The sequence below is a fragment of the Buteo buteo genome, chromosome 9 (assembly GCF_964188355.1).
Source record: "Buteo buteo chromosome 9, bButBut1.hap1.1, whole genome shotgun sequence".
Lineage (NCBI taxonomy): Eukaryota > Metazoa > Chordata > Aves > Accipitriformes > Accipitridae > Buteo > Buteo buteo.
Genome location: NC_134179.1, coordinates 43,399,502 through 43,423,836, shown reverse-complemented (window position 1 = coordinate 43,423,836; position 24,335 = coordinate 43,399,502). Strand labels below are relative to the sequence as shown.

The window sequence follows — 24,335 nt, the reverse complement described above, 5'->3', positions numbered from 1 at the left end:
GTGACGTGACGCGGCGCGACGTTTACCCCCCCCACGGTCACCCCTTTCCCTTTCCGCTGCTGCCATCACCCCCCCTCCACACACACACAAACACACCCCCCCCCAAACCCCACCGCAGAGCCTGGTCCCCCACCACCACCAACCCTCCAGTACCCCGGCACCCTCCGTTTCATCCCACGGGGGGGGGGGGACAACCGTCCTTCCGCGCTCCCTGTGTACGCACACGCGTGTGAACAGGCCCGCGCACGCGTGCGCTCCCGTCTCGGTGCCGCACAAGGGCACACGCGTGTGCGAGGCAGCGGTGCTGGCAGGCTGCCTGCCATGCCGGTGCGGGGATGGGGGGGGCTGTCAGTTGTCCCCAAGCGTCCCCACTGTGCCCCAGATGCCACCCCACTACCCACGAGTGGGGACCACCAGGGCAAGCCCACCCAGGGGACACCCCACCGGACACCCCCCCCACACCAGGGGACACGGGACCCCCTCGGCAGCCCCGCTCCTCTCCACGTTCCGGAGGGGCTCGGGTACCACGGGACCTTGGTGGCAGGAGGTGGCCGTGGTGGGGTCCCCCCTCCGTGTCCCCAGTGGGACCCCCCCCAGGAGGGCCCCCCCCCCCCGGCCAGGCCAGCCCCGCTGCCTCCGTCAATCAGCCCTGGCCCCGTTCCCGGGTGCTGGTGAAGATGGAGGCCCCCGAGCTGCTCCGGGTCTGGGTGCTGGCAGGCGAGTGGGAACCCCGTCACCCCCCCCAGAGAGGGGACACGGCCAGGCCAGGGGTACCCCCAGAGGGGAGGGAATGGGGGGGACCCCCAGAGAGGGGTTTGGATGGGGGTTGCCGGTGGGAAGGGACGGCGGCGGTGGGGGGGGATGTGGCTGTAACGTGACGGGGCTAAATAAAGCCGTCCTGTCCCTGGTGCCAGCTGGGTTTGGGACAGGGGGGACCGAGTGGAACCTCTCCATGATGGGTCCAGGGCAAGGGAAGGTGCTGTCGCCATCCCCGTCCCTGTCCCCATTCCCACTCCCTCCTAAATATAGCCCACCCCCCTGTCCCGGGACGCCTGGCACCACAGGGACACGTTTCTGTCCCAGCCGGGTGTCCCAAGGGGGGGGCTGTGGGCACCTGCAGGTCATCCTGGGGTCTCTGGGGAATGGGGAAACTGAGGCAGGGAGGAGCCATGTTCCCCAGCCCCGGATCTAGTCCTGTGCCTGTCCACAGCTGTGGCCCTGGGGGGGTCCTGGGCCACCCTCCCCGACCACCACGTCCTCCCTGACCACCGTGTCTCCTCCGAGACCGGAGCCATCTTCGTCCACGAGCTGGAGCGGGACCTGTTCCTCGCCGGGCACGAGGATGATGACGGTGAGGGCCAGGCCGAGGGGATTGGGGACGAGGGGTTGTCCTGCAGTGCCTGGTTGGGGGGGGGCTGGGACTGTTAATGGGGGGCACTGCCTAATGCCTCCTCCCCACCAGGCATGACCCCAGCTGGGCCGTCTGTCCGTCCCTCCCTCCATTCATCCAGTCTTGTACATATCCATCCATCCCTCCATCCATCCCTCCATCCCTCCATCCCTCCATCCCTCCACCCCTTTGCCCATTTGGGGACCCCCACGCACCACCCCATCACCCTGTTAAACCCACCCGGGAGCAGCATCCCTTTCCTCCCCCACCACTGAGGTGTTGGGGGGTCACCTCCATTTGGGGTCATTCAGCTCAAAAAGGGGAGCGGGACCCTCCTGGGGCACAGCCGGCGCAGGGACCAGTTATGCTTCCTTATTGGGACCAGTTGGATGGGGAAGGGCTTGCGGGGTGAGGGTCCACCCACGGCACAGCCTGGTGGCATGTGTCCCCCCATGTCTGTGTCCGTCCCCACCCGTCCGTGCGTCCTGGCACCCAGCAGCCACCCCCATCACCTTCCAAGCCCACCTCCGGGACCACCCCGACCTGCCGCGGTGGCTGCGGTACATCCAACGTGACCCCCACCAGCCAGCCTACCTCTACGGTTGCCCCACGGCCACCGAGGTGGGCACCCACACCATCGAGGTAGGTGCCCACCCTCGCGACCCCGCGCCAGGGGGGTGACACGGGGCGGAGGGCTGGCATTTTTTTTTTGGGGGGGGGGGGTCTCTCCTCTGTTTGCAGGTGCTGGCGTACAACCGGCACACCTACGAGACGGTGGCACAGCGCCTCATCATCACCGTCGTCCCCGCTCCAGGTAAGGACTCTGCACCCCCAAATCGCAGCAGGCTGTCCCGGATCCCCCACAGGATGGTGGTGGGGTGTCCCCACGGGTGCCGTGTGTGTCCCCCACAGGTGGGGACCCGCCGTACCAGGGCGAGTTCCTGGTGGGGAACAGGAACGTGGAGGAGCTGCTGCCGGCGGCCGCGCAGGAGATCTTCCTCCAGGCCACGGCCGGCGTCTGGGATCAGGACGAGCTCCATGTCATCAACATCACCTCTGCTCTGGACCGGGGCGGCCGCGTCCCGCTGCCCATCGAGGGGCGCAAGGAGGGGTACGGGCAGACCCGGGGGAGGGTGCTGGCGTTGATCCTGGGAAGACCCGCAGCCTCCTTGCTCTGGGGTTTTTTTTGGGTGGGGGTCACCTCCAGCGGGTGCCTCCCGCCCCGGCAGAGTGTACATGAAGGTGGGCTCCCACGGCACCTTCTCGCCGTGCCTGGCGTCGGCCGCCTCGCCGCAGAGCCGCTTCCGCTGCAGCCTGGGCCAGCAGCCCCTCGCCTCCTGCTACGACACCTTCGCCCCCCATTTCACCATCCGCTGGTGCAACCTCACCCTGGTGAGACCCACATGCCCCCCCCCCGCCCCATCCCATGCACCAACCCTCATGGGGACCCCCCCTGCTCCCCCCACTAACCATCACCCCGTTACAGCTGCAGGTTTGGCCCAGCCCCACGGCTTCGGGGCCGGTGTGGGGTTCAGGGGTGCTGGAGGAAGATGGGGATTTCCAGCCCCCCACCGATGCCCCCCCCCAGGACCTGCTGCCCGGGTTCCTGGTGACGCTGCTGGTGCCACTGGCGGTGGCCGTGCTGCTCTGCCTGCTCCTGGGCCACCTCATGTGCTGCCGCAGGGAGGGAGTGTGAGTTAGGGGGGGGGGCACGCTCAGGGTGGGGGTCCCCCCCACCCCAGCCAGGGCACGGGCACCCCGGGCTGGGTGCCCCTTCCCTGGCTGTCGTGGCCCCAGGACAACCTGGGGTTGGTAAGAGCCCTTCTCACCGTGGGTTTTTTTTGTTTTTTCCCCTTTTTTCTCTGTTTTGTAGGCAAAAACGGGACTCGGAGACATCTGAGTAAGTCCCTGTGCCTGGGGTTGAGCCGCGTGGGTGCTGGGGGGCTGCTTTGGGGGGGGGGGGGGGCTTTGTCATGGTCACACACAGGGATGGGGATGGGGAGGAGAGGGGGACGGGGAGCGGTCGGCTGTCTGAAGGACGTTATGGAGGTGGTGGAGCCTAAAGGTCTCCTCACCCCAAAAGGGTCCCCCCTCCTCCTCTCCCCCCACCTCGGCACCCCCCAATAACCCCCCAGAGACGCGGGCTGGAGCACAAGAGCTGTTTTACTTCTCCAATAGCCTCGGCCGAACACCAGCAAGGAGGACCCCAATGATGGGGGAGCAGATGGCAGCGATGGGGAGCAGACCCCGATGATGATGGGGCAGACCCCAATGATGGGCAGGCAGATATCCATGCTGGGGGGGAAGACCCCAATGATGGGTGGTGGACCCCAATGATGGGTGGGCAGACCCCCCAATGACGGAGGGCAGAACCCAGTGATGGAGGACAGACCCCAGTGATGGGGTGCAGACTCCAGTGATGGGGAACAGAGCCTAATAATGGGGGGACAGACCCCCCCAAGCCCCTCTCCAAAGGGATGCGGGTGGGAACACGGGGCCCAGCACCCAGTTGTCCTTTTTCCTCAGCATCCAGCTGGTCCACCACACCACCATCCACGGTGACACAGAGGAGCTGAGGCACATGGCCAGCAGCCGGGATGTCCCCCGGCCCCTTTCCACCCTTCCCATGTTCAACGTCCGCACGGGTCAACGCATCAACCCCATGCCCAGTCCTCCGGATGGTGCCCGCGTCCCCCTCCTCCCGCAGTGAGCCGGGGCGGTGGGTATCCGGGTGACACCGGGATGATGCCGGAGAGGGGGGACAATCCCAGGGATGGGGATGGATGAAGGGGCATCATGATGCTTTTAGGGGGGACTTTGCAGGGGATGAAAGCCCGGCAGCGGGCAGAACCCAGCCGGACGGGCAGTTGGGTTCTGCCCGCTGCCGGGCTATTGCCTGGAGCATTTTGGGGGGGGCTACCAATACTTGGAGGGGGGGGGTCATTGGCATCCGTATGTATCAGTGGGACAATACAGGACACCTGCATCCTATTCCCTTCCCCTCCAACCTCATCTGTCCCACCTGGCCTGATGAAACCCTTAAATAAGAGCTGTGGGAGCATTATAGCTTTTTTTTTGGGGGGGGGGGGGGGGAGCAGGAAGGGAAGAGAATGGAAGGGGGAAGGAAGGAAAGAAAGAAAGGTGTTTTCCTCCTATTTTCCAGGTAATGTGGGTGGCTGCGTTTTTGTCACCTTCCTGGGGGCGACCCTGCTGATAAAGTGGCTGTTTAGTGATGAGATGTGGCTTTTCTGCTTTATTTTTTGGCCCTCTGCAAGCATCCCAGCCTGGTCCTGGTGGCTGTGTGGTCTTTGGGGGGGGGGGGGGGTTTTGGGGTGCAGCCCGCTTCTGGGCTCTTTCTGGCTGCAAACAGTGCATTGAGTTTGCCAGTTCTGAGGTTGGGGGGATACTGAGTGCTGTGGAGCTGGGGTCTTGCTGGGGGCAGGGGGGGGGTCCTGGTCTTCTCTTCCCCCCTCTTCAGCTGCTTTGCTCCATCTGGGTGCCCTGCTTGCACCCACTCCCACCCTGCTCCATCCATGACCCCCCCCAAAAGGGCTTGGGTTGATTCTGCCACCCACCCCCAGCCCTGCGGAGGGAAAGGGGATTCTGGAGAGCAGGTTGGGGATGGGGACAGGGAAAACGAGGCGGGGGGATGACACAGCCCCAGGGACCCACGATGACACCCCCGGGCACCCCAATATCCCCCGGCTCACCTGGTTGCCTGTGTCCGGCAAGATCTCGCCTTGAGCCCCCGGCTGCTCCGGCCGCTCGCCCCTTCCACCGCGCAGACCCTGGCATCCCGCTCAGCATCCCGCTCAGCACCCCCATAACCCCTCCCCAGCCTCCCCCCCCCCCCTTCTCCCCCCCCCAGGGGGTCCCCCCAGCCCAACCCCTTGCCTCCAAAGAAAGAACCTCTTTCACAGCAGCCCCCCCCCCCCCGCCTCCTTCGCATGGGGCAGGCGCCAGGGTGGGGGTTAGGAAAACATGGGGGCCCAGGGAGAAACAAGAGGAGCCATTGATGGGCGAGGAGAAAGGCGGCATTGAGGGCCCATCCTGCTGCCTGTCCTGCCTTCGCAGCCCCCCACCCCCCCCCACCCCAGTGTTGCTGGGGTCTTACTGGTGCCCACTGGTGAAGATGCCCTGGGAGAGGCGAGGGTGGCATCACGGTGGGCACCATCCGCCCCGGGCACGCACACGCGTGTGCCGCTGCTGGCTGCCCGGTTCACTTTGCGCGAGCGAGTGTGCGCGGCGGTGTGCTGGTGGTGGTACGTGGGGGGGGGGGGTCTTGCACCCACACGGCGTGGCGCGCTTCTGGCAGCCTTGGGTGAGCCCGACCTCCCCCTGCCCCAATTTCGGCGCATCTCTCTGTGCCCTCCCTCACCCAGCTGCAATGTCTATGTGTGGTCCTCCCCCCCCCCCCAGTTCCCCAACTCTTCCTTTTTGGGGGGGCACCTTGGGCTGAGTGCCCCCCAGCCCCTCTTGCTGCCCCACCCCATGTCCCCATTTCTCCCCCTCCATTTGGGGAGGGGACACACATCAAAGTCCCCTTCACCATGGGTGCACAGCGGCTCTCCCCCCCCACCCCCCCACCCCAAATCCAGCCCAACCCTCCTTACTGGGAGGGTGGGTCCCCCCTTCCTTCCTCTCCCCCCACCCACCCCAGGGCAGTGGGGGGCTGAGCGAGGAGGAGGAGGGCTGGGGGGGCCGGCGGGGGCTGCGTTGGGGTGGGAGGACGGACGGGACGGGAGCACAGAAGCTCGGCGGGAGCAGAGCGGGAGCAGCCGGGATGAGAGCAGGACCGTGGACGAGGGGGTCCCAACCCCACTGCACCCCCCACGCACCCACCCAGGACCCCCACCCTGACCCCCCGAGAGCGAGAGCCGCCGGTGAAGAGCACCCCAGGTTTGTTGGATCATTTCACATGCTTTATTTCAGCAGTCAAAAAAAAAAAAAATAATTAAAAAAACCAAACAAACAAAACAAAAAAAAAAAAAAAAAAAAAATTTCAAATTATTATACATATACAAACTAGGTACAGACTCCGGGAGAGCCCGGAGCATCCGCCGGGAGATGGGCCGGCAAACGGGGGTGGGTTCGTGCCCCTCCGTGCCCGGGGAGGTATGGAGGAAGGGATGGATGGAGGGAAGGATGGATGGATGAATGGATGGATGGATGGAGAAAAAGCTGCTGGAAGATGAGAGCGGAGCTGAAGATCCACCTGCTTAACCTGGAAAGCGGGGTTGTCCTTGTTCCCTTTCAAAGCTTTTAATTTTTTTGGTTCTACCTTGCATTTGCTCCGGGATTTGCTTGCAGGATCGGGGCGGGGGGATAAATAGCACCTTTAGAAAATTCACAAGTTGAGCTGGGCAGCAAAGAAGGAGGGGGGGGGGGGGACAAAATGGAGAGAAATTAAAATAAATCAAGCTGAGTTGCGCCTTTGGAGGCTGTAGCACCAGGCGGTCCCGGGCTCGGGTGTTGTGGGACCAAAATAAAAGAGAATAAAAAAAAAAAAAAGAAAAGCACAGGATAAAAATCCTGGGGATAAGAAACCTCAGTGACTCCCGAGGGACCTTGAATGGAAGAAAATAAAAATAAAAGATCAACAGAGCAACAAAATGGGGTAGGGAATATTAGAGAAAAATTAGCACCTTTGCTCTGAACCTGGCAGGAAAGTCCCGGCATGGCTGAAAAACCCCAAACGAAGCTAAGACTACTTGAAAATGAAATAAAAATAACCCCCAAATTAAAAACAAACAAACAAACAAAAAACAACCCAAAGCACAGCGGTGAGGTAGCCTTCCAGAAAAGGAGAGTGTGCAGCGAAGGGTCGGGTCTGCTCGGCGGTGGGGGCAGCGGCTGCTCCCCTGATGTGCTTGGGAATGAATTGATTTTGCTGCCTGAATAAAGATAAAATAAGAACAAAAAATAAACCAAAAACAAGGGGAGGGGGGAGAGAGAGGGAAAACAACAACAAAAAGCAAATTATAACCAAGAGTTAAACATCTTCCTTGCAGCAAAAAATTAATATACTCATGAGATGCAAGAAGCAAAGAGGCCAGCGGGGAAAGGTCGGCTGGAGGGGGGGATTCGGCCGGTCCCGGCGCTCCGGGCTGGGGGGGGCTCGGCACTGCTGGGGGGGCTCGGCGCGGCCGCGGCGGCGCTTTCGGTGAGCTGAGCCACGCCGTCTTCGGGGGTGAGGAGTGCCTGACCCCGAGGAGGAGGAGAGGAGGGCAAGCAAGCGAACCCACTTCCTGGTGATTTTGTTTGAAAAGTCATTTATTTTTATTTTTTTTTTTGGTTTAATGCTTTTTTGGGGGGTGTTTTTTAGGTTTTTCTTTTATGGAAACGCAAATAGTTTTAGAGACGCTGGATAGAAACCGACACAAATTCAAGTCCATGTGAAATTTTCTCCTTTTTTTTTGGCTGTTTTTTTTTTTTTTTTTATTATTATTATCATTATTATTACTCTCTCCTGTTACGCGTGGGGCGTCCAGTTTACAAGAAGCAGACGGGGCCGATGTCGATGCCGAATTCCTGGTCTGGAGCGCCAACGTCCATGGGAGCCAAATCGATGATAGGCAGGCGAGAGGTCTTTGTCGTCTTGTACTCGATGACTGTCTTGCCCCAAGCGCCGGTGTGACTCTGCGGGGAGGTCAGGATCAGTCCCGTCCCCGTAACGCGCCCCCCACCGCCGCCACCGTGACCGTCCCCTGGACCACTCACCGTGCAGCCGTCCTCGGTGACGCCGTAGGTGAAGCGGCTGTTGCCTTCAGCCCTGATCTCGATCTCGTTGGCGCCTTGGAGGAGAAGGGCCTTCTTCAGGTTGCCGGTGTCCCGGTCCATGTAGGCGACGCTGTTCTTGCAGTGGTAGGTGATGTTCTGGGAGGCCTCGGTGGACATCAGGCGGAGGAAGGTCAGCTGGATGGCGACGTCGGCTGGGTTGGAGCCCTCACCGCCGTACTCGAACTGCCGGAGAAGAGGCGTTAGGCGCTGCGGAGCTGGTTGTCCATCCCGGTTGTGTCGTCCCCCCCCTTCATCATCCCCCTCCCCGCTCACCTGGAAGCCGTCGCTCATCGTCTCGCCGAACCAGATGTGCTTCTTCTCCTTGGGGTTCTTGCTGAGGTACCAGTTCTTCTGGGCGATGGTGGCCTGGGTTGGGTAGACGCACGTCTCGCCCGTCTCCATGTTACAGTAGACCTTGATGGCATCCAGGTTGCAGCCTTGGTTGGGGTCGATCCAGTATTCGCCTGCGGGGCAGAGGGAAGGGGGTCAGGGAGCGGGGAGGGAGGCGAGTGGCCACGACGGAGGGAGGATGGAGGTGAGGAGCAGCCACGCGGGATGAAGGAAGGGAGAGAGGATGAGAGGGATGGGTGAAGGTGGCTGTGAGAGATGGGAAATGAAAGGGTGGTGGGAGGAGGTGAGGAGCAGCAGCCGCGAGAGATGGAGGAGGGAGGTGAGGAGCAGGTAGGAGGGATCCGGCGGGTGGAACAGAAAGTGGAGCAGCAGCCGTGAGGAACAGAGGAAGGAGGTGGGGAGCAGCTGTGAGAAACGGAGGGTGAAGGGGTGGAGGATGGAGGTGAGGAGCAGGTAAGAGGGTTGGAGGTGAGCAGCCACGAGAGGTGGAGGACGGAGGTGAGAGCAGCCGCGAGAGACAGGATGGATGGAGGAATGAAGGTGAGGATCAACCGGGGGGGGTGGAGGAAGGAGAGAGGTGAGGAGCAGGTAGAGGGGACCGAGGGACGGAGGCGAGAGCATCCCAGAGGGACGTGGGGACACTGACCGCTCTTCCAGTCGCCGTGGCACATCTTCAGGTCGCGGCAGGTACGGGCAGGGTTTTTGCGGGTGCCCTCGGGGCTGCGGATGTTCTCGATCTGTTGGCTCAGGCTCTTGAGGGTGGTGTCAACCTCCAGGTCCCGGTCGCGCATCACGTTGGCGTCGTCGGCTCGGTAGTAGCGTCCGCCGTCGTGGGCCTTCTCCTGGGGTGGCTGGGGCAGGAAGCTGAAGTCGAAGCCGCCGCTGGGGGGGCCGGGAGGACCAGGGGGGCCGGGTGGGCCAGGGGGACCCTGCGGGAGGAGAAGGAAGAGGACGGTGAGCCGGAGATGAAGGCGGGCAGCTCTGGGCGGGCAGCGGCAGAGGGGCCGATACGTACGACGGGGCCGACGTCGCCGGTGCGACCGCGGGGGCCGGGGGGACCGATGGGGCCGGGCAGCCCGTTGAGACCATCTTTGCCGGCAGCACCAGCGGAGCCGGGAGGACCCTGCGGGAGAGGAGAAGGGGTGAGCACGGCCATCCTGCCTGGGCAGAGTCGTACCCTCCAGCCCCGACCCACGTCCCCGTGAGAAAGCCGATGACAGCGGGGACCCTCTCCCCTCCAAGGGATGCTCCAGCCCCGGCTGGAGGTCATGGCTCAGTTGGGGACTTACTCTTGGACCGGCGGGACCAGAAGCACCAGAAGGACCTTGTTCACCAGGAGAGCCCTGTGCAAAGCAAAGAACGAGAAGAGGTCCCATCAGCATCTCGCTCTGCTTCCAGGACGTGGGGCAGCACCCAGGGTCACCGTCACCCCATGGGACTTACAGGAGGACCAGGTGGGCCCTGGAGACCGGAGAAGCCTCTGTGACCCTTCATGCCTCTGTCACCCTGTTCACCAGTTTCACCTTTGTCACCACGGGGACCTTGTGGACCCTGGAGGAGGAGGAAGATGCCTTGAGCGGGGTCCAGGCCAGACACCGACCCCGCGCCCACGGGGACGCAGAAGCACCGAGGAGGACGGAGGAGGACATCAACTTACAGCAGGACCACGAGCACCAGCAGGACCAGCAGGGCCAGCGGGACCTTGGGGACCCTGGAGAGAAGGGGACAGGTTAGAGCATCCTCCACCTTCTGCTGCCACCGGCTCAGGGCAGCGTCACCCCGAGCCGGCTGGTGGGACGCTTGACTTCTGGGGAAAGCTCCCTCCAGTGGCAAGAGCTGAGCCCTGGGCCGGATCCTGACCCGCCACGGGTTTGCAGGATCAGTCCTTGCTCCGTAACGGTGGAGCCCGGGGTGAGCCCTGGGCCAGGGAGGGGTGCGAGGTGGGGGGCACGCTGGGCAGAGCATCACTTACGGTCTCACCGCGATCTCCACTCTTGCCAGCAGGACCGACGGGGCCGGGGGCACCGGGGGCACCGGGAGCACCAGGGGGGCCAGCAGGGCCAGTCTCACCACGGTCACCCTGTGAGGAAGAAGAGGAGGAGGAGGAGACAGAGGAGGTGAGGTCAGCGTGGGTCAGCACAGCCCCACGGCCCCCTCCCACAGCCCCCTCACCAGCCCACTCACCTTGGGACCAGCAGCACCATCACGACCGGGGGCACCTTCAGCACCGGGAGCACCCTACAGTGGAGTAAAGATCCCCTCGTTAGGGCAGGCGGGGGCTAACGAGGGCCTGGACGGCACCGTCTCTGCTCAGCCCACCGCCGGCCCCGGCGTGCATCAACTACGGCCGCGCTCGTAAGTGTCACGAGTTGGCGAGTCCTCAGCGCGACGAGCCCAACACCGATGCGCGGGGGTCCGTGACCCCCCCCAACACCGACCGTTACCCACAGCCTCTCACCTCACGTCCAGCTTCACCGGGGGGTCCAGCCAAGCCGGGGGGGCCCATGGGGCCGGGAGGACCGCGCTCGCCAGGGGAACCGGAGGGACCTTGCTTGCCGGGTTCACCCTGCGGAGCGGAGAGGACGGAGGGGTGTCAGACACCGGTGAGCATCCTCCGCCGCCGCCGGGGCTGCAGCCGTGGGGGCTGCATGGGTGAGTTGGACCCTGGGGGGGGGGTCCTAGCATCATCTGTTCCCAAGGAGCCCCCCGGGTACTCACAGAGGGGCCAGGCAGACCGGGAAAGCCTCTCTCGCCTCTCTGTCCGGGGAGGCCGACGACACCGCGCTGGCCAGCGATACCTTGGGGTCCGGGGGTGCCAGGAGCGCCCTGTGGGGAACAAACGGCACCTCAGGGTGGTGGCAGCGGTGGGGGGCACCCTCCTGAGGGAGGGGACAACCAAGGGATGCCGGGCTGCGGGGGGAGCATGATGCTGCCCAGCATCCTTGGCTCCATGGAGGGGGTCCGACCGCGGCGGGGGGTGACTTACGATGGGGCCGTCAGCGCCAGGAGAACCCTTCTCGCCGGGGGGGCCGGGGGGGCCAGCAGGGCCAGGCTCACCGGGGCGGCCAGCGGGGCCGGTTTCACCGCGGGGTCCTTTGCCACCTTCCTTCCCGCTGGGGCCGGGGGGGCCGGGGAGACCGATGTTCCCCTGGGCGGGAGGGGAGGTAATGCCATCAGGCAGCAGCCCAGGACCCCCCCGGCTGCCAGCTGAAGGGCAGCCAGGGGTGTCCCAGTGCCAACTGGGACAGGGCGGCCACGTGGAACCAGCTGGATGGGTGCCCAGCACCTCTCGTCCCACGTCCCCCCATCACCAGCAGCCACCGTCCAGCACCTTCCCGCCCCCCCCCGCCCCGTCCCCCCACCTTCTCGCCCTGCCAGGGGTACTCACAGAGGGGCCGGGGGGACCAACTCTTCCAGCAGCACCAGGGAAACCAGTAGCACCCTGGAAGGGAAAAAAACCTGAAGTCACCAGGGGCCGGATCCAGGCATCGCCTGCCCCCGCCATGGAGTGGGTCCAGGGGACGGTCCCCTGGCTGGGGGCCACGACAGAGAGCCCCAGGGCTAGTGGCCAGGAGGAAAGCATCCATCCAGGGGGGAGCTGGGGCTGATTTGGGGGGGGGGGGGCTAAAGGCAACCCCCCCCCCTTTTTCCCCTCTGCTCCATTCCCCCCCGGGGTTGAAGCCACCCCAGGTCGATGCCATTCCCCCCCCCCAGATGGTTTTGGGGGTGCAGGGCTGGAAATGCCAGAGCTCCCCTCTGCCTCCACGGCGTTGGGGGGATGGAGCGAAACGCAGTGGGGAGTTAAGCCACCCCGGGGTGTTCGTGTCTGGGGGGGGCCCCAAAGCCCCCTCCCCACCATGAGACTGGTACTTACAGGGGGTCCAGCGCTACCGCGAGCACCTTTGGGACCGGGAGCACCAACAGCACCCTGTGGAGGAGGAAGAAGAGGAGGAGAGGGGTGAGCCGCAGCGTGGGGCTGGACCCTGAGAGAGTGGGGAGGGTGGGGGGGGGCAACTTACGGCAGGGCCAGGAGCACCAGTGGGGCCAGCAGGGCCGGGGGGACCGGCATCACCCTTGGCTCCAGCATCACCAGTTTCACCTTTAGCACCAGGCTGGCCATCGGCACCCTGGGGGAGAGCGGAGTGGGGTGAGCCGCGGTGGGGGGCACAGCATCGCCCCGGAGGGGCAGGATCAGGCCCTCAGGGTAGGGAGGAGCGAGGCCGTCGCACTTACTGGGGGGCCAGCAAATCCAGCAGGACCGGGAGGGCCGGGCTCGCCGCGGTCGCCCTAGGAGAGACGGTGAGAAAGGTGTCACCGCAGGCAGGGGATGGCCACCGACGGCCACCAAAGGGTGGCCACCCACGGCAGGGGCATCAGCCAGGGTGGGGGGACACTTACGGGAGCACCACGGGCACCAGTGGGACCAGCAGGACCGGGGGGACCAGCTTCACCCTGGAAAAGGGGAGGAAAACCAAAAAAAAGGTCAAGACTGTGGCGAGGAGGTGGCAGTGGGTACCAGGACACATCTGTCCCCGGTGCAGCATCCAGCCGGGGGACAGCCCTACCTTGTCACCAGGAGCACCAGCGGGGCCGGGGGGGCCGATGGGGCCAGTCAGACCTCGGAGACCGTCTTTGCCAGGAGCGCCGTCAGCACCTTTGGGACCGGGGTCGCCCTGGGAGAGGAAGATGATGGCGGGTTACCTGGGGAGGTCCCCTCCAGGGTGGTCACCCCTGCTTTTCCTCTCCCCTTTGCACAGCAGCACCGAAGAACCCCTGGTTCTTCATCCTCGCTGGGATCCTCCTCCTCCTCCCAGGCGCCGGGGGAAGAGCTGGGCTCAGCTCTCAGCAAGGGACTGTCCCCAAGGGCCATGCTCAGATGGGGACAGAGGTGGCACCGAGCATCCCCTCCCCAGGGGGCTGCTGCCCACCGGCCTTGGCTTCGGGGAGCGCATTCAGCCCCGAAGGGACGATGGTGGGGAGCACAGGGATGGTCGGGAGTCGAGAAACAAGGCGGGGACATCAGGATTTTGGGGGGACACGTACTCTGTCACCCTTGGCGCCTGGCAGGCCGGCAGCACCACGCTCTCCGGGCATACCCTGCAGACCGGGGGGGCCTTGGTTCCCGGGGGCACCGGGAGCACCAGCATCACCCTGGGCAAGAGAGAAAGAAAACGGGTGTTAGCGAGAACCCAGCGCTTCCTCGGCACAGCACATTCCTCCCTGGCTTCAGCACCAGCCCCAGCGAAAGGGGGTGAAGCCAAACCCACCCCCACCCCCTTTACATCTGCACCCCAAGAGCCACCCATCACCCCCGACGGTCCCAACCTGGCGCGGCGGAGCCGAGACCTCGCACCTACCTTAGCACCATCGTTACCGGGAGCACCGTTAGCACCACGAGGACCTTGGGGACCGGGGGGGCCTTGGACACCGCGTTCACCGGGGAAACCTCTCTCACCCTGGAGAGGGGAAGCAGAAGAGGGGCCGAGGCCGTCAGGGGGGGCGGCGGGCACCGGGGGGGTGCCGAAAGCCGGCTGAGGAGCGAGTGGGGTTCAACTTACCCTGGCACCGGCGGGACCGGGGGCACCAGCATCTCCGGGGACACCCTGTGCGGGAGGGAGAGGGTGCAGAGTCAGAGCGGGAAGGGGTGACCTTGGGGACAGGTATGACCCCAGGGGTGGGGGGGGGGGGGATGAGGCAGGGCTGGGGTCCCCACTGCTCCTGGGGGAGAGGCTATGCGGTGCACATCGCCTTGGGGTGCACCCCATCAGCAGCCCCCAGCCCCGGCTGGGAGAGGGGCGATGGGGAGGGGGACAGGGACGGTCCCACGTCACGGCCATGGTTGCCCACGCTTACCTGCTCGCCGGGCTTGCCAGCCTCACCGGGGGGACCAGCGGGGCCCGGCAGACCCTGGGGAGGAAGAAGAGGAGCGATGAGACACCATGGAGGTGGGTGACCAAAGGGGCCGAGGAAAGGGGTAACGTCACCCCCACCCTGGAGGGTTTGTCCCCTCGCAGGGGAAGGGGACACCCCTCACCTGGAAGCCAGGAGCACCGGCGGGACCTTGTTCACCTCTTTCTCCAGCGGGACCCTGGGGGAGATGGGACAAGCGTGAGGGGGGGCAGTCGGCTCCTGAGCCCCTTCTCCAGTGGCCGAGCATGGCCGTGGGTGGCCGAGGGCTCGTTGATACTCACGGTAGGGCCGGGAGGACCTTGGGCACCAGCTTCACCATCTTTGCCAGCAGCACCCTGTGGAAGAGGGAGAAGAGGGTGCTCAGAGCACAGCCCCAACCTGCAGCTCCGTGATACCCCCATGGGATTCTGTACCCCCCACCCCCCGAATGGGATGCGGGTCTGGATGCGGCCATAGCAGCCTTCGAAGGACTGGAGAAGCCGTGGCGAGCTGCCCGCGGCCACGTCACCTCCCTGCTGTCCCCACTCCAAAGCTGCTGGCAGCCACCGGGCTGGAGTCCCGACCACCTCAACCCGCTGCCGTCCTCATCCTTGGAGCCTTTCCCCGGCCCCAGCTCGGCCATCCCATGACCCATCCCTGCCGCCCCACGCCGGGGCGAAGCTCCTTGCCAAGCCCCCACCGGGCTGGCTGGGCTCTGGCAAATACTTACAACGGCGCCGGGGGGACCAGGAGCACCTCTCTCGCCGGGTTTGCCGGGCTCACCCTGAAAGCAAGAGAGCAGGATGAGACCCGTGACGGCACCGCGACACCGACGGGCACAAGCCTGCAGGCTCGGGCAGGCTGGGGGATGCAGCGGCGCAGCCCTCCCCGGGGGGGGGACGCATCCCCTGAGCCCCCCCTCCTTGGGTGCCTGCTCCTTGAGAGCCACGCGCCCACCCGCAGCCACTGTCCTGGGTGGTGGCAGTGGCCGGCGGGTGGGAATTCCTCGTGGATCAGGACTTCTGCATCTGCCGGGCAGCAGCATCTCCAGCAGCCCCCCCCAGGGGAGGCAGCTCCCGTTCACACTCACCGCAGCACCTTTGGGACCGGGGAAACCCATCACGCCGGCTTGACCTCTAGCTCCGGGGGGGCCGGGGGGGCCGGGGCGGCCGTCTTGACCAGCGGGACCCTATTATGGAGGGGAGCGAGCACCCCGTTAGCAGAGTCCGTGGCCAGCCAAGGGAGGAGCGGGGGGGGCATCGGCAGGTACAACTTACGGGGGGGCCAGTCTTGCCGTCGGGACCGGGACTCCCAGGGCTTCCAGTCAGACCCTGCAAGGGAGCGCGAGGTGGATTAGGAGCTCAGGGCTTCCGAGAGATGCTCCAGCAAACGCGAGCATCCTGGAAAGCGGCTTCTCCGCCGGCACGGAGAGCGTGGCGGCTGGCATCCGTCCCTGGAGCAGGGCCACCAGCGCGGTGGCCGTGCTGACGTGGCTCCTCGTGGCCGCCGTGCCCGCCGTGCCCGCCGCCCCGCCGTGCTCACCTTGGCACCAGGGAGGCCGGGTTCCCCGGGGCGTCCAGCTTCACCAGGAGATCCTTTGGGGCCAGCGGGGCCGGGGGAGCCACGCTCGCCGGGGGGACCCTGGGGAAGGGTGGGAGAGGGGACAGAGGTTACCCCTGCTGTAGGACATCACCCAGGGATGGGGACCGGAGCCGTGTCACCGGAGCTGGCAGCGGCACAGAACCGGCCTTGCCAACACGTGGGGATGGGTGACAAATGCCCGCTGTCCCCACCGCCCCGTTGAGGACACGGCTTTCTCACCCAGGAGGGAGATCTGGGGACCTACCTTGGGACCAGCAATGCCATCAGCACCAGGGAAACCGCGGCTGCCGGGAGCACCCTGCGAGGGACGGGAGAAGGGTCAGTGGGGAGACACGGGGTGACCTCAGGGGGTTTGGGGGTGCAGGGGAGGGATGCGCTGGTGTGGGACCCGGCCACCAGTGGGAGCAGCCTGGTGTCCCTGCTGAGATGCTCCACTGGAGACCTCGGTGCGGCATCGGAAGGGGCTGGGGGTGTCACCACGGTGGGTGCCTGTCCCCGAGCACCCATGGCGCTCAGCCGCTGGACGTTGGGAGATGGGAGGGGGACGGGGATGGTGACGGGGACACGGGGGAGATGGGACAGGGACTGCTCCTACTCACGCGTTCGCCGGCGGGGCCAGGAAGCCCAGCGGGGCCGGGCTCACCACGAGCTCCTCTCTTGCCTTCTTCGCCAGCTGGGCCGGGGGGACCTTGGACACCAGCGGGACCCTGGGGACGGAGGCAAAGGGATGAGCACCCATGGGATACATGGGAGCCAGGAGGGGCCGAGCCCCTGAGGAGACGTGGGGGGGTCACTTACGGGTTCGCCTTTGGCACCAGTGTCTCCCTTGTTGCCTGGAGCACCGGGTTCACCCTGGAGGTGGAAGGAGAGAAGAGGAAAAAAAATGTTTAACACCAGATTAATGAGCAAAGGGAGCCCTGAGCCTCATCCTGCCCAGCCCCTCAGCAGGAGGGGGGATGCTCATCACGGGTTGGCCTCCAGCACCATCCTGCACTCGCAGAGCTGGAGGGGACAGGGGATGCTAGAGGAGACATCTCCAGGTGGGACAGCAGCTTGCTGGAGCAGAAGAAGGGATCTGATCCCAGGAAGAGGTGGATGGAGGTGTCCGGGGATACTTACGCTGTTACCCTTGGGACCGGGGGCACCGCTGGGACCCTGGGGTCCGGAGGGACCGCGGGCACCGGGGAAGCCGGGAGCGCCAGCAATGCCAGGAGCACCCTAGAAGAGGCAGACGAAGTGGTGAGGGAGCAGCACGGCCCCTCGTCCCAGAGCCAAGTGGAAGGCAAGGGACACTCACGGTTGCGCCCTTGGCACCAGGTTGACCATCAGCACCGGGGTTGCCCTGTGGAGAGAAAGAGGAGGAGGAGGGTTATGTCAGGGCTGGCGGGACATGAGGCCAAAGGACAAGGAGTGTTGGATGCCACTTACAGCAGGACCAGCAGCGCCAGCAGGGCCGGGGGGACCGGGCTCACCGCGGGCACCTTGGGGACCTTCACTGCCACGAGCTCCCTGGGGACCAGTTTCACCCTGGGGAGGAAGAGGAGGGAGGAAGAGCCGTGAGCACGAGGGCTGCCCTCATACCCCCGACATGGCTGATTTCCCCCTCCATCTGCAGCTCCTTTCCCATGGAGGCAAAGCCAGGAGAGACACCCATGGGACTTGGCTGGGGATGTCCCCGTCTGCCCCACTGTCCCGGGCAGCTACCAGCCCACGGAACTTTGGGCTTTCTCATTTTGGGGCCACGTGGGGAACCCATTCGACGCTCGGTCCTTCTCCCTCACCCCACGCTCCCAGTTCCCACCACTTTCTCCCAGCCCAGGAGATGCCACCTGGGAGGAGATGGTCAGGCAGGTCCTACCTTAGCACCAGCAGCACCGGGGAAGCCGGGGGGACCAGCAGGGCCAGTCGGACCCTAGACGGGAGAGAGGGCACGTGTCAGAGGAGGGATCCCACCTCACACATCTGCAGTTGGCCGTGGTTTTCCGGGCAGCACAGCTCTGGCCCCCAGCCAGGATTTCCTGGCCGTGGTGGAACTGGGATGGGATCTCCCTCTGGAGAAGCTGGAGCTGATGCCAGGTGCTGGTAGGGGGTGGATGGGTTTGGGGGTTACTTACGGGAGGACCAGCAGCACCAGGAGCACCGTCGTTACCACGAGCACCCTGTGAGAGAGGAGACACCCATTAGCGATGCCCACTGGCAGGAGAGGTGGCCCCCAGCCCCCCCCATGGCCCAGGCAGGGGATGCTCAGCCCTACCCAAACCAGATACTCACAGCAGGGCCAGATGGACCGGGACGGCCTCTCTCGCCGGGAAGCCCACGAGGACCCTGGGGAGGGGAGAGGACATGTTTGGGTCACCAGAAGAGACACTTTCACCTTTCAGTGTCTCCTCCCACCCCTGGCGCCCCCCCATTCCTCCCTGCTCCTGCCCACAGCAACATTTCCAGGGGGTTAAACCCCCTCCCACCCCATTCCCTGGGGCATCCCCGGGGAAGCATCCCCGAGGATCAGCTGTTTCCCCATCACGTCTTGCCCCTCATCCCCATCCCCTTTTACTGGCCGAGGCCAGATCCCCCCATGGTCCCCAGGGACCCCAGTACTCACCATCTGCCCAGGAGCACCGTTCTCTCCGGGGCTGCCAGGCTCACCCTAAGAGAAAGGAAAACATTGAGGGACCTGCTCCGGAGGGAAGGAGGGAGCAGCCATGACTCTACAGAGAGGACAGGGGTGATGCTGCCACCGCTCCTCACCTTGGGGCCAGCAGGACCGGGCTCACCCTTGGCACCATCCAGACCACTGAAGCCCTGGGAAGCAGGAGAGAGAAGTGGGGGGGGTCAGGAGGGGACCATCCAGCAAGGTGGTCCATCCCCTTCCCCTAAATCTTGCAAGCGTGGGAGGAGGGACTCACTCTGTGACCCTTCATGCCCGGCAGACCGGCGGTTCCTGGGAGACCACGTGCACCCTAGGAGAAAAGGGGAGGTGGTGATGGAGATGCTCGGGGTGGGGGGGCTGTCCCCACACCCCCTTACCCCCATCCCCAAGGGGGCAGGGGGGGGCAGGCAGCTGGTGTCACATCCTTGCTTTGCTACCAGGCAGGCCACAGTGGGGGTGTCCCCTCCTGTGCCCCCCCCGGGGAGGACACCCCAGCAGGGAGCATCTCACCTGGGGACCGGGGGGACCGCGCTCTCCGGGACGGCCGGGCTTTCCAGCTTCACCCTAAAGAGAAGGACACCAGGTTGGTGGCATGTCCCCAAGCCAGGTGGCTTCTGCTCACCTTGAGGAGGGGGGGCTGGCAGGGTCACCAGACCCCAAACTGGGGTGAGGGGGGGACCCCAACCGCAGGCCACTTACGTCATCTCCGTTCTTGCCAGGGGGGCCGGCTGGACCACGGGGACCCATGGGACCCTAGGGGAGATGCAGGGCAGGGGTGAGGATGCTGTGGGTGATGGCTGTGCCCCGTCACCCTGTCACCCAGGCTGGGCAGCGCGGGGATCCGGCAGCCCCATTCCCACAGCTCCCGGCCGAGATGCCCCGGAGCGGGGACGGCATGGCCACGGCCAGGGCTGGGAACGGGCAGCCTTGTCCTCATCCCTGCGGGATGTCAGGCTGGAGGAGGAGGTGGCAGGACTCACAGAAGCACCAGGCTCTCCGGGTTCACCAGGGGGACCTTGGAAACCTTGAGGACCCTGTAGGTCGGTGGGGAAAAAGGAAGAAAAAGGGAAAAAAATAGGTTAGAAAATGAGAAGATTAGGCCTGCAGACACCTGTGGCAATGATGGTCCGCCCCCCCCACCCCCTGTATAGTGGCACGAGGACATGCGTCCCCACGTGTTTCCGTAGCCGTCGGGAAGGGTGGGACGCCCCGTCCTGCCCTCTCCCCACCCCATCCCACACAGCCTCCTGCCACCCGAAGGGCCGCTTGTCCCCAGAAAGAGAGGGGAGGAGGAGGAGGAGATACTCACAGGAGCACCAGGAGGACCGGGGAGACCGCGGGGACCAGCTGGACCCTGGGAAGGAGAACAGAAAGCGGTGATGAGTGGCTGCCATGTCACCCTGTCCCCATCTCTGTCACCATCATCACCCATTCCCTGTCCCCGTTGCCACCCCATCCCTGTCCCCGTTGCCACCCCACTGCTACCCCATCACCACCCCATCCCTGTCCCCATCACCACCAGGACTGACGCCGCTCCCCATCCCTCCCACTTCCCACCGCTCGGCAGCATCCTCGGCACCGCCGGCACGGGATGCTTCGCCCGGCTTCACACCTCCCCCCCGTGTCCCCCCCCGTGTCCCCTCCGTGGGGACCCATGCCACCCCGGTGCTCACCATGGGACCGGGCACGGCCATGCCACCGGCTTTCTCGTCGTAGCCATAAGACATTTGAGGAGCGAAGTTCTGCAGGCAGGAGAGAGAGCAGGGGATGAGCAGGGTGCAGGCACCCCCATGGGGGTCTGCACCACCGGGGACCCCCCCATACTCACTCCGCCGAGGCCTGGAGGACCTGGAGGGCCTGGGGGTCCCGGGAGGCCAGGCTGTCCAGGGATGCCATCTCTGCCAGGGGGGCCGGGGAGTCCCTGGGGGGAGAGAAGAGGAGGGTGAGCCCCAGCAGGATGGGGGTCCTGGCAGAGCCGGGGGGTTCTGCGGGGGTGATACCCACCCTGTCTCCTTTGGGGCCGGTGTCTCCCTTAGGACCCTGTTGGGGAGAGACGAGATGGGTGGTTAGAAAAGGGGTTCTCCAAAAATAGGTGGGGGATGTCCCGGGGTTTGGGGTGGGTGCAAGGGAGCCCTTACCTCTACTCCAGCGCTTTCTGGGTAGACAGGGGAGGCTGCGGGAGAAAGGACGGGCGTTGAGAGGAGCCCAGCGTGACCCACCACCCCATCCAACCCCGCACCCATCCTGCAGCCCCGACACCCAAGGGAAGGATGCCGAGCCGGGGTGGGATCCAGCCCCGGTGCTCCCCGGGTACCACCAGCCTGCGCCGGGATGGGGACGACGGGGACGAAACGGTACCGTCGGTGTCGGGACAGATGGGGCAGCACTCTCCGAAGGGGATCTCGGCGTTGGGGCAGTCGGAGGTGTCCTCGCAGATCACCTCATCGCAGAGGATGTTGCCGCTGTCGCAGACGCAGATCTGGCAGGGTTCGGGTTTCCACACATCCTTATCGTTGTACGTTAGCCCATCCTGTATGCAGCTTCCAGTTTGGACTGGGAGATAAGGGGCAGGGGGAAGCGTGAGGGGCACGGCCCTTCTCTTGCTCTTTCTCCCACCCCCCCCCCTTTTCATCCCCCCTTCGCTCCTGCAGCGTTTCTCCCTTCATCTGGTTCTCATCAGCCCATCGCGGTGACACAGGAAAAGCACCACAATAAACTCTTCCCACATACGCTGGAATTTAAACAAAAACCTCCAGCCAGTTGCTACGTCCCGCGGCGGATGGGGCCAAGGCAAATACCCCCGCGGCGGGCAGGGGGTTGGCACGGGGGGTCCTCGCCGTCGGCGGGGGACGGGGATGGGATGAGTGGGATGGGGTGGGTTGGCCCCAATGTCTGGGCTGAAATTAAATCCAGGCGGCTGCGGGATAGGGCTGGATCAGGCCAGATGGATTGGGGAATAAGAGTCCAGAGATTGGAGGCAGGCGGGGGCTGGCGTGGGGAGGGCAGGGCGACGCGCCAGGGCCCGGGGCTGGCCCCACGGTGGGGAAGGGTCCCGGGGAGGGGGGCACGGGGCTGTCTCGACCCTACGGCCCCCCGCTCGTCGAGGGTAAAAAAAAAAAAAAAAAAAAAAAAAGGCGAAAGGCAAAATGCATATTGCAAAATGCAGAAGGCGAAACCGCCTATTGCAAAAGGCGAAATGCAGAAGGCGAAATGCAAAAATGCAGAACGGATATGGTCGAACGCGAAATGCAGAACGCGAAATGCGAAATGCAAAAAAAAACCCCAAAACCAAAACCAAAAAGCACAGAAAAAAAAAGTCCCCCGAAAATGACAGAATTGGGCAAAATACGACAGGCGCCCCAGGCCTGGCTCCGTCCCAGGGTCCCCCCCGTGTCCCCACGCCTGCAGGTGGCAGGCGCAGGCAGCCCAGCGGGGCGCAGAGGGGGGACCCGGCGGTGGGGGGCCGGTGACCCCAACCGTGCCCCCGGTCCCCGGAGCCCCCATCCCCAGTGCAGCCCCACGGGGAGGCCGTGGGGCGGCATCCCCAGTCCCAGGGTGGCCGAGCGGGGCCGTCTGGCCAGCCCCGACTTTACGGGCTGCCGAAACATTTTCCTTATGAATCATCCGAGACTTTTCTAATTCTTTCCTGATGGCTTTTGCAGAGCCCGGTGCCGGGCCCCCCCCTCTCCCCTCCTCTCCCCCCTCGCCGCTCTCTCCCGCGCTCTTTCCCCCCTTTCCCTTCCCTGCCTCCTCCTCCCCTTCTTCCCCGGCTCCCTCCTTCCCCGCCGGCTCCTCTCCACCCTTCCCTCCCTCCCTGCTCTTGGCAGGGCGCCCCGACTCTCCGCGCCAGCACGGACCCCCTAAAACCCCTTCACCCCCCAACGCCAAATTCCCCCAACCCACTTTTTCCTCCTTTTATTTTTTTTTTTCCCCCCTAATTTCCCCCAACTTTTTTTTTTTTTTTCCCTTTTTTTTTGTTTTTCACTCCAGATGCCAACCACCCCTTTATCCTTCCCCAACCCAACGGCAGCAGGACCGAGCGTCGACGATGCCGCCCGACCCCGTACCCACCCACCACCCCGCATCCCACCGGCGGTGAGGACCATCACCGATGCCGACTACTTACTGTCTTCTTCTCCTTGCCCGCGGGTGAGTAGTACAGTCGCTGCTATCAACAGCAGTAACCGAGAATCCACAAAGCTGAACATGTCTAAATATTAGACATGTAGACTCTTTGGGGTCTCTTTTGTTCTTAGGTTGGGGTCATACGGGGCCGATCCGACTCTGGAGCTCCAAATCCAGACCCCAGCAGAAACTTCCTACTGCCCTTGCCCACTCCTTCGCCTCCCCTTATATACGATGCGGCGGCGGGGAGAGGTGGGACCCATCGCAACCGGGGAATTTTGGACGGCCCCTCGACCAATCAGCGGCACCCAGCGAGTCGGGGGGCACCCCTCGCAACCCCCCCCCCCACCCCGTCTGTCCGTTCATGCACACGCATACACAGACGTGCACACGCGTGTCGTCCCGAAGCGGGGCTGGGAGCGGTGGTTGCGGGGTGGATGGGAAGGGGATGCTGGGGTGGGTGAGGTGGGGGTTTGGGGGGGTTTTGGGGGGGTGTTTAGGGGGGTTTTGCACATCCTGAGGTGGTTGGGGGGGGGGCTGGATGTGACTGGGTGGGGTGGGGGCAGGCGATGTGGCACGTGGCGCTTTGGGGACCCCGGTGCCACGCGACGCCGGGTCCTGCACCCGTCGGGGTGGGGGTCGGGGTACGGCAAACGCTTGCTCCCGTCGGCGACCCCCCACCCATCCCCACCCCAGGGGATCCCCAACACCCCACCCGTCCCCAGGAGGACCCTTGTTCAGGAGGACCAAACCCCCCAGCACAGTGCAAAGGCCAAGGGCATGAGCACCAGGCGCCCGGAGCATCCCTTGGGCGAGGATCCCCTGCGGGACCCCAACCCAGACACCCCCAAGAACTACTTGCTTTATTTTCTTTTTTTTTTTCCCCCTTTCTTTTGCTCTTTTTCCTTTCTTTTCCTCAATCCTCTCCCTCCTCGCCATCCCGCTCCCCTCTCTCCCCCCCTGGCACGCCTCCACGGCCGTTTCCACATTTGAAGGAGCCACGTTGGTTGGAAAAAGCAAAAGCTCCTTGACAATAATCCACAATCTACCGTGCAATTTGGGGAGGGTGTAATTACACGCCAAAAAAATATACGTATTTACCAGGGCCGGGGTGGCCGCCTGGAGCTCGGGGATGGAGGGAGGAAGGAGCCCTGCAAGCGCAATGTGGCACCCAAGGGGGGTCACCCCCTCTTTTAAGGGGTGATTTTTTAGGGAAAGGGGTGGGAAATGGGGCTGGGGTCTTACTGGGGGGTGGGGAGCGAAGAGCTGGGTTCAGTCCTTGCGCCTCTGCTTGCCCCCCGTCCCCCATACTGAGGGCTTGCAGGCTCATCGGTACCCTGGGAGCACTGGGAGCGCTGGGATTGTTGCAGAGGGAAACGACGTCTGAGCGGGAGCTCCCACCAAGTTACTTCTTTATTATTTATTTTTTTTTCAGGAAAAAATAAATCAATGCAATTTAACAATGAAATAACGGGGCTGGGGGGGGGGGGAAGAGACACGTCGAAAGAGCAAAAAAAAAAAACCCACCCTCGCACCAGTGACCTCTCC

The 24,335-nt window shown here is 64.3% G+C and overlaps 2 protein-coding genes across 4 annotated transcripts; one reads left to right on the top strand and one right to left on the bottom strand.

Moving 5' to 3' along the window:
- The first annotated feature begins 644 nt into the window (after positions 1-644).
- On the top strand, positions 645-4,626 carry SGCA (sarcoglycan alpha). Of its 3 annotated transcripts, none has more exons than XM_075036359.1 (10): positions 645-717; positions 1,211-1,351; positions 1,890-2,032; positions 2,132-2,204; positions 2,303-2,501; positions 2,620-2,782; positions 2,877-3,082; positions 3,264-3,290; positions 3,917-4,109; positions 4,554-4,626. In XM_075036359.1, the coding sequence occupies exons 1-9, from the start codon at positions 678-680 to the stop codon at positions 4,098-4,100; spliced, it is 1,176 nt and encodes a 391-aa protein (XP_074892460.1). In that variant the 5' UTR covers positions 645-677; the 3' UTR covers positions 4,101-4,109; positions 4,554-4,626. The 3 variants fall into 3 exon arrangements, with proteins under 3 accessions (XP_074892460.1, XP_074892459.1, XP_074892458.1); XM_075036358.1 differs by having other exon boundaries at positions 1,887-2,032; positions 3,917-4,096; XM_075036357.1 differs by having other exon boundaries at positions 1,887-2,032.
- A 3,019-nt stretch (positions 4,627-7,645) lies between these two features.
- Positions 7,646-23,003, bottom strand: COL1A1 (collagen type I alpha 1 chain). Its single transcript, XM_075036355.1, has 51 exons — positions 22,789-23,003; positions 21,021-21,215; positions 20,801-20,835; positions 20,667-20,702; positions 20,491-20,583; positions 20,336-20,404; positions 19,972-20,016; positions 19,643-19,696; positions 19,362-19,415; positions 19,173-19,226; positions 18,919-18,972; positions 18,761-18,814; positions 18,615-18,659; positions 18,284-18,337; positions 18,127-18,171; positions 17,871-17,924; positions 17,441-17,539; positions 17,310-17,354; positions 17,132-17,230; positions 16,811-16,864; positions 16,612-16,719; positions 16,257-16,310; positions 15,953-16,051; positions 15,688-15,741; positions 15,501-15,599; positions 15,141-15,194; positions 14,713-14,766; positions 14,556-14,609; positions 14,375-14,428; positions 14,080-14,124; positions 13,879-13,977; positions 13,565-13,672; positions 13,087-13,194; positions 12,920-12,973; positions 12,755-12,808; positions 12,541-12,648; positions 12,396-12,449; positions 11,910-11,963; positions 11,508-11,669; positions 11,240-11,347; positions 10,980-11,087; positions 10,706-10,759; positions 10,494-10,601; positions 10,179-10,232; positions 9,965-10,072; positions 9,811-9,864; positions 9,537-9,644; positions 9,168-9,450; positions 8,444-8,634; positions 8,111-8,353; positions 7,646-8,029 (listed from the first exon to the last, which is right to left on the bottom strand). Exons 1-51 carry the CDS (start codon positions 22,868-22,870, stop codon positions 7,883-7,885), a joined length of 4,362 nt encoding a protein of 1,453 aa, XP_074892456.1. The 5' UTR covers positions 22,871-23,003; the 3' UTR covers positions 7,646-7,882.
- Between the last annotated feature and the right edge of the window lie 1,332 nt (positions 23,004-24,335).

Bases quoted from the DNA above. Each gene is read 5' to 3' on its own strand.
- COL1A1 (XM_075036355.1), bottom strand. From the start codon at position 22,870: ATGTTCAGCTTTGTGGATTCTCGGTTACTGCTGTTGATAGCAGCGACT. The intron at 13,978-14,079 runs GTAAGTTGAACC...TCCCCTCTCCAG, and splicing joins CCGGTCCCGCCGGTGCCAGG to GGTGAGAGAGGTTTCCCCGG. The intron at 8,635-9,167 runs GTCAGTGTCCCC...TCTGCCCCGCAG, and splicing joins CCACGGCGACTGGAAGAGCG to GCGAATACTGGATCGACCCC.
- SGCA (XM_075036358.1), top strand. From the start codon at position 678: ATGGAGGCCCCCGAGCTGCTCCGGGTCTGGGTGCTGGCAG. The intron at 718-1,210 runs GCGAGTGGGAAC...GCCTGTCCACAG, and splicing joins CCGGGTCTGGGTGCTGGCAG to CTGTGGCCCTGGGGGGGTCC. The intron at 3,083-3,263 runs GTGAGTTAGGGG...TCTGTTTTGTAG, and splicing joins TGCTGCCGCAGGGAGGGAGT to GCAAAAACGGGACTCGGAGA.